This window comes from Otolemur garnettii, unplaced genomic scaffold (assembly GCF_000181295.1).
Source record: "Otolemur garnettii isolate 467f Iridium unplaced genomic scaffold, OtoGar3 scaffold00297, whole genome shotgun sequence".
NCBI lineage: Eukaryota > Metazoa > Chordata > Mammalia > Primates > Galagidae > Otolemur > Otolemur garnettii.
The window spans coordinates 401,374-409,603 of NW_003852692.1; the positions used below are offsets into that span (position 1 = coordinate 401,374).

Genomic DNA, 8,230 nt, shown 5'->3' on the forward strand with positions numbered 1-8,230 from the left:
TGGGCATGGTGGCCCTGGCCTATAATTCTAGCACTCTGGGAGGCTGAGGTGGGTGAATTGCTTGAGCTCAGGAGTTGGAAACCAGTCAGAGCAAGAGTGAGACCCCAGCTCTACTAAAAATAGAAAAACTAGCTCGTAGTTGTGACAGGTGCCTGTAGTCCCAGCTACTGTGGAGGCTGAGGCAAGAGAATTGCTTGAGCCCAAGAGTTTGAGGCTGCTGTGAGCTATGATGCCATGGGACTGTATCCAGGGTGACAGAGTAAGACTCTGTCTCAAAATAAAAAAAATTTAAAAATTATTTTAAAAAAATGAGTCAAGTTTGTATAACCACTATAGGTAGAGTGTCATACTGTGCAGAGAAGTGTATTTCAAGAATTGAAAAAGGAAGTGTTAAAATGACAGTCATTTTTAAGATTACTACTGTCTTTAAAGTTACATGGCTATTTATGACCTTAAGATTTGTTTCATTAATTTCCTTTGCTTACAAAGGACTTCTTAATCATTTGAGGTGTGCTACTGGAAATTCAAATATTTCTCATAGCAGTTTCTTGCTGTAGCACCAGATATTTTATTTGTCCTAAGCTTTATTATAAAGTTGAACTAATTCATGGCATAACAGTGGTTTTCATGACAAGTCAGAGTTTTAAAGCAAGTTGCAAATATCTATTCATATTTAATTTAGCAAAACATAACTTGTTTTCAAATTTTCTTTGTTTCTGAAGTCTGTATCAGCATTTGCTCCAATTTGCAACCCAGTGCTCTGTCCTTGGGGCAAAAAGGCCTTTGGTGGATATTTAGGACCAGATCAAAGTAAATGGAAGGTAGGTCTTGGATGGCTGTCTTAATGCTTATTTTTAAGTGTTTCAGTTTGTTGAAAGTCTGTACACGTCACAGACATTGCATCTAATTAGGACTCTAGAGCTAAGAGTAATTAGCAAAAGTATATATCGATAAAAAACAAAAACCCTGCTTTCTAATTGTATTGACTCATGACAGATATTCTGAAGCTACATTTTTTTTTTTCCTGCAGTTTTTGGCTGAGGCTGGGTTTGAACCCACCACCTCCAGTATATGGGGCCGGCGCCCTATTCCTTGGAGCCACAGGTGCTGCCCAGGCTACATTACTTTTTAGTTAATTATTAACTTATATTTTTATTTCTAAATTAATATAATTTTACAATACTACATATTATAGCTTGAATATCTTTCATCCAAAATGTTCCAATGAGTATTTCTTTGAGCATCATGTCATTGCTCAAAACTTTGGATTTGGGGGCATTTATGATTTCAGATTTTCAGAGTAGGGATGCTCAACCTGTATTTACTAAATTTAGGCTTGCCTCTTTTTAACTGTATACTCAATTGTATAAGAGGAACCAAGAGGCCTGACTTTGCAGTTATTTTGTGTATGTGTTTCAAAATTCAGTATCTCTCCGATTTGAACTTTAAATTCCAGACTTAAAAGTCTTTAAAAATAGATATTCTGAAATGCACACTTATGTGAATATTCCCACAGCAAGATTGCTTTTTCAAACATTGAAACAGGTGCTTGAAAATGAAAATGATGATTTCTCCTGAGAACCATTTTACTCTTGTACAGAAATAAGCCATTTGGAAACTGCAACAAGAGTTGGAATACTTTGCAAGTAAACTCATCGTTGTGTGCATTTTACCACGCAGAGAATACTTACATGGGGAAAAAACCAATTTCTTTGTTTTAAAGTAAATTATAGTTCTTCGTTCAGAGTCATTTCTACGTGGACCCCTGTTTATTTAAGGATAATCATTACAATTCTAACAAATTAAAGGGTTTAGTTTTTGATTGTTTAGGCTTTTAAAGGTCTTTAGTTTTTGATTGTTTAGGCTTAGAATTTTATTTTATTGGAGAGTGCTGGTAATTATTAGGACCAGGTCCTTTGAGAAATGACTTTGCACCTACATCATCTGTTGTTGAGTCTTCATCATATGCAGGGTCCATCCCACGTTCTGAGATCTTGTGTCACAATGGAAGATCTTTCATGTCCACAGACAGACAGTCTAATAGAAGAGTTGGGTAAAAGACCTACTAACTAGGAGTATTAAGAGAAAGATAAAGGCACAGGTAACCTAGAAAGTAACCTAGTTATTTATATATATATATGTTTTTTGGTTTTTTGCAGATTTTTGGCCGGGGCTGGGTTTGAAGCCGCCAGCTCCAGCATATGGGGCCGGTGCCCTAATCCTCTGAGCCACAGGTGCCGCCCTTTATATTTTTTTTTTAGCCCACCTTTTATGTTTTTTATATTAATAAGTGGCAGCAGATTTTACAGTCTTCATTAATTTATATTTGGAATCAAGACCATGTAGAATTATAAAGTCATAGAATTTAGAGCTAGTCAGACTTTATAGATTCCCTCCCACTCTGCCATTAAAGGTTTAGAAGAAAAAAGGGCATATCGAGATATCAGAATCTTGCACTGGCCTAGGGCTGCTTGAAAGTGGGGAAGAGGATACTATTAGGAAATAGAATTCTGAACACCTTGTAAATGAAAACCTGGCAGGTCGGATTTTAAGCCAATCCGAAAGCAGATTTATGATTTAACCTGTTTTAAATAACTTTGAATTTCAGTTTGGTTCTGGGATAGTATATTCTGAAGAATATCTTTCTGAGTACTTTGATTTTTCAGTGTTTCTTCACCTTTTACAGGCTTATGATGCTACCTTTCTTGTGAAGTCCTATCAAGGTTCTCAGCTGGACATACTAATTGATCAAGGAAAAGATGACCAGTTTCTTTTAGATGGACAGTTACTTCCTGATAACTTCATAGCTGCGTCCACAGAAAAGAAAATCCCTGTTGTTTTTAGATTACAAGAGGCAAGTATTAGTATTAGCTTGATCTAAATAATGTTTAATGTCTAAAGAAACTAGATTCTTTCTTTATTTTCAGAATATAAATCCTACCTTTAGTAAGATAGATTTTAAATAATGTTTAATGTCTAAAGAAGCTAGATTCTTTCTTTATTTTCAGAATATAAATCCTACCTTTAGTAAGATAGGTTTTAAATATATTAAGACACTTGAAGTGAAACATTCCCTTTAAAGTAATGATGTGTAAGACCAAATTTGATAAAGCTTTGGCAATGAGAAATATTTACAATTTTCTCCCTACCACGAAACTGGTAAATAACAAAAAGTTCAGTGCTTATATATATATATATATATATATCTTTACTGCAGTAATATAAAAGGGACAAACTTATAACTTGGTTATTCTTTATTTTATATATACATTTTAGCCTCAAGCTCAGTCTTGTCACACAAATGTACTTTATATTAATTTATTTATATGCTGACCTATCCATTATGCCACTTGATAGTTGAAGTTGTTTAAGAATAATTACTGAATTTCAGTTAGCTTGCAAATTTTCCATGACTGAAGTACTTCTGACTAGCCACTACTCACCTAATTCTACTTATGTTATTACAATTATAATTAAAGAAATTATTTTATTTTTTAAAAAACTATTCATTGGCTGGGCGCCCATAACACAGTGGTTACAGCACCAGCCATATACACCGAGGCTGGCGGGTTCCAACCCAGCCCAGGCCAGCTAAACAATGATGACAACTGCAACAAAAAGTAGCTGCGCGTTGTGGCAGGCGCCTGTAGTCCCAGCTACCTGAGAGGCTGAGTCAAGAGAATCACTTAAGCCCCAGAGTCTGAGGTTGCTGTGGGCTGTGACATCCTGGCGTGCTACCGAGGGTGAAATAGACTGTCTCCAAAAAATAAGAAAGAACAACCAAAAACTATTCATAAACTTCAAAACATAAACAAAATCTTCTGTTCAGGGTGAAATATGAGAACTGAGAATTACATATAATCATTATTTTAAATAATTTTTATTCATGTCTGAGGATAATGCGTTAGGCATGTTAACCTAAAGTATAATTATGATGCTGAATGTTCAGGTCTAGCTCAATGTGTGATGTGGTACGTACAGTTACAAAATGTTTTCCTACATTAACTCATTCTTAATTCTTACACCACCAAAGAAGAAAGCATTTCTTTCCTGTCCATCTGTTTCACAGATGAGGAGACAGGACCATAGAGGTAACCTACTTACCTAAGGTCACGCAGCTAGTAAGTGGTGGAACAAGACTGGAAGTAGGGTCATTTGACTGCAGATGCTATCCTTTGCCATCTGGCTAGCCGTTCCCAGGCAGTGTGGAGGAGCAAAGAGGTGGAATGAGAGCAAGCACAAGGAGAAATCGTGCACAGCCTGCTACCTAACTTACTGCAGCAGATCTCACTATCTTCCTGTTCACAAGGGTATTTTAAACATGTGAATGATACATATATCCTGTGGGAAAATATGTCAAAACCCAACACATCATATATACCTTGTTGTCTCTTAGTATCCAGCCCTAAGTGATAGAATTTTTTTTAGATTTATTTAAATATTTCCCATCACAATTACCGTTTTAGATCGACAACCAGCCTTGAGAAATCCAAATGCCAATTTGATTATAAATAGAGTAGTGCATTTAACTATGTTAACTATAGCTATAAGTGACGTACCAAGCCATGGTTTTTTTCCAAATGACCTTAACTTCTTGGCACTGGCCATGTTGGATGCTTCATCAGCTTCCCGTAAGGCTGTGCCAGGAAATTCTGTTGTTTCTACAAAGTTACTGCCTGCCAGGAAAGTCTGAAAATCTCTTGAGTTTGTTGTAAAAACAGCATAGAGTTAGAACATGGATGGTATTCTTTGGGGGGGGGGGGGGAGAATAAGTCAATTTCTTTATTTCAAAATGCCTGCATCCCAAGCAACTAAAAAATACCTTTGGCCGTACTTAATGTCAAGATGAAGCATTTAATTCTCCCAAACAGAGTAAGAAAATACTCTGATCACCAGAGTCATAATCTGCAGCTCAGGTATAATTTTTCATTCACTTTACTTCCAGCAGGTGCACAATCTGTCTGCAACAGATTGTGTTTAGATTTGTTGTAACTGAATCACTAACTGAATGAACTTGCCTGGGTAGGGCTGCAGTGTCTACTCTCAGATTTTCTAACCAATTTCCATTAAACTCAGGTCACCAGATTACCTCGGGCCCGAGAGTTTCATCACCTGCTTTTTTGGTTTGATTATAAGTACAGTATAATTTTACTTTGTAAAATAGGAGCTATAAATAAAATAAGCTGAAAATAATGGAGAGTATAAATATTTGAAAAGTAATCTAAGATGGAAGAAAGAAAATTATTACAATCATGTGTGTGGCTTATCGAGCTTCATTCCTGTACCTCTTTTTAATGGTGTTAACTGCTCAGCATGTGTACTTTGTCAGCTGTCAGGTTTTTCTAAGGAGAGGTTAGTGTATGGGGAATAAAGCACTAGGTAGTAGAATTCTGTTAGCTAGTACAGAAAGATCAGGTTCTAGTCTGAAAAGGAAGGACCCAGAATGTCTTATCTTTAGTTATTGAGCATACAAAACAGAAAAGAATTCAGTGACCTAATACTGAGAAAGCTTCCAGAAACAGTACTCACTGAGAGGAGAGGCTGAACTACCTCCGTAAGCCTCGAAGATTGGGAGGCTGTTTGGCCTCTGCATCTGCCTCTTCAGAGAAGAGTAAGACAGGGAGTCACAGAAATGCAGGGATCTCACTTCCCTCTGTACTCCATGCTGAGCACAGAGACTCTCAGTGTTTGTTAAATAAATTAATACCTTTCAGCAATCTTCTTTGTACTCTGAAGAGACCTAATAACCTGGGGATTCATACCTGAGCTTTTCTGTGAGTATGGAACATATGTAGGAACACACTGCATTTTGGAATAAATGTCACTGTACCTGCTGGAGCACTGCTTCCTTTTTGAGAGTTGAGTGAAGAGTGAAAGAAAGAATGCTTTCATTTATTTTTATCCTCCAGCAGTCAAGAGTTTTGCTACCAAGGATTTTTCCATTTAAAGTGTGAGGTAGAGAAGGAAAGTAAGGCCCCTTCAAGGGTCACTAAATATGGGCAGTTCCACAGCTGTTTAGCATACCAAACCAACTCATTTGTCCAAAGAATTTAATGAAAGAATCCACCCCTATTTAATAAGATTGGTAAACAAAACTTGAAACTAGTCAAAGCTAACACACTTAATTCCAATTGTATGGCTTCCTGAGAATGCCACTAGTTCAGATAGATGCTGTTGCCTTTATGTTGGTATTTTTAAAAATCCCCCTTGCTCCCTCGTGGCAGGCATTTTCTACTGTCTCATAATGGTGGATCTCACTTTAAATATCATTATGGAAGTTTTGGATATTTGCTTTGGATTTCAGATGAATGCATTGTTATCTTGCAGAATATTTCTGAGAGCTAAAAATTATCATTTGGGTTTACCCTGGGACTTCTCTAACAATAACAACAATAATAAGGGTGGCTATTCATTATGTGCCTAAAACTGAGGATCACAGGCCTGTTTAACTTCTTAACAATCAAGAATTATATGAGTGGCAAATGTTTTTCTTTAAGCTTCCTTCCTTATGTAAGGAACTGTCCTTTAGCTCCAGATTTAACAAACTGGCTGGGACTACTATAATCATTAGGAGATGTGAAGCCAAGTGATTCCAAGACTCAGCCTCAATCTTGACAACATTTCCTGTCATACCCACTTCTGTGAGAGAAGACAGATTGCCTTAGAAGAAGACAGAAGTTGCTCTGATGACTCCAAATGAGAAGTTTTATTGACAGCTGTTCCCAAGATAAATATTTCATACTTCTCTAGAAGTAAGAGAGTGAGAACATTCACTGATTCATCAAAACTTTGGGGATTTGTCTTGCCCCAGTGATATTTTTATTGCATCTATTTTTATTTCTTACATACTTAGAAAAATTCCCATTTTCTCCTATAAGAGACCGTTCACTAGTTAAGAACTTAAAATCTTTCTTAGACCTTTATTTCATTTTATTCCACCTTTTAATTGTAGTTAGGGATAAATTATCTAGTGATCTTAATTGATTGGATAGGTTAAGACCTCTTTCGAAGTCAACTGCTTGGCACGTTACATTTTCTGCTTCATGATAGTTTTCAGTAAGTTTACTGATTTTTTTTATCCGACTTGATGTATTGCCAAGGGATGTCAGGGTTTAATGAATTAATTCCTTTCTCCTCAAAGGTATGTTTTGGGGTGAAATTCTTTTTTTTTTTTTTTTGAGACAGAGCCTCAAGCTGTCCCCCTGGGTAGAGTGCCATGGCTTCACTGTTCATAGCAACCTCCAACTCCAGGGCTCAAGCAAGTCTCCTGCCTCAGCCTCCCAAGTAGCTGGGACCACAGGCACCCGCCACAACGCCTGGCTATTTTTTTGGTTGCAGCCATTATTGTTGTTTGGCGGGCCCAGGCTGGATTCGAACCAGCCATCTTAGGTGTATGTGGCTGGCGCCTTAGCTGCTTGAGCCACAGGCGCCAAGCCTGGGGTGAAATTCTTAACGTGATTTGTGTTACTTTCTCCTTTACCTATTAATGGCAGTATTTAGAAACTAGACGATGAAGAATGTTTAATTTTCCTTCATATTTTTGCTGCTCTTTTAAACATTGAAAATATCGAAGTACAAGTATGACCTTGATTTTGATTATAAACCTTCCTCATAGTGTGATATTTTGACTACAGGCAAATTAAGTGACCTGGGAGATATTGAATGTCTCTAATATTGATGTTTATGAATGGTAGATAAATATCTTAATATCTCTGTATTTTGATTTCTAGGGTTATGATCACAGCTACTACTTCATTGCAACCTTTATCGCTGATCACATCAGACATCATGCAAAATACCTGAATGCATGAAAAACTTCAGGGTTATCAAAGATGTAAAAACAGTATTGCCAACTACAAAAGGATTTCAAAACGTTGGATTTTATAATGCTAGAAGAACTTTATTCTGTGGTTTAATCACGTTCTGAATAAAGATATAAAACTTCTGATTGAGAAAATTATTTTGCCAGTGTTCATGTAGGAAATCTTTACTACTTTATAGCTTTTCTAATATCATTTGGAAATCCTCGTATTAATCCCAGCTCTCAGAATAAGAATGTAATCCTGTTTAAATCATACATGCTCAGGATTTGAAGGTAATTTAGCCCAAACTCTAAACCTTTCCAGACGTTAAGCCTCTGAAATTATGGACTGTCAATTTCATGAATGTCTAACAAGTACTTGATTTTTGATAAGTATTTAATAAGTATCAGTTGTAGAATAAAGGGATA

General features: G+C 36.5%; 1 protein-coding gene across 1 annotated transcript in view; it reads left to right on the forward strand.

Moving 5' to 3' along the window:
• ESD (esterase D) overlaps positions 1-7,957 on the forward strand; it is a 23,146-nt gene extending 15,189 nt beyond the window's left edge. The window contains exons 7-9 of the mRNA XM_023508954.1: positions 695-821; positions 2,687-2,854; positions 7,731-7,957. Coding sequence (XP_023364722.1) covers positions 695-821; positions 2,687-2,854; positions 7,731-7,811 — 376 coding nt within the window. The 3' untranslated portion in view covers positions 7,812-7,957. The remainder of the gene's footprint in view (positions 1-694; positions 822-2,686; positions 2,855-7,730) is intronic.
• Positions 7,958-8,230: the final 273 nt, after the last annotated feature.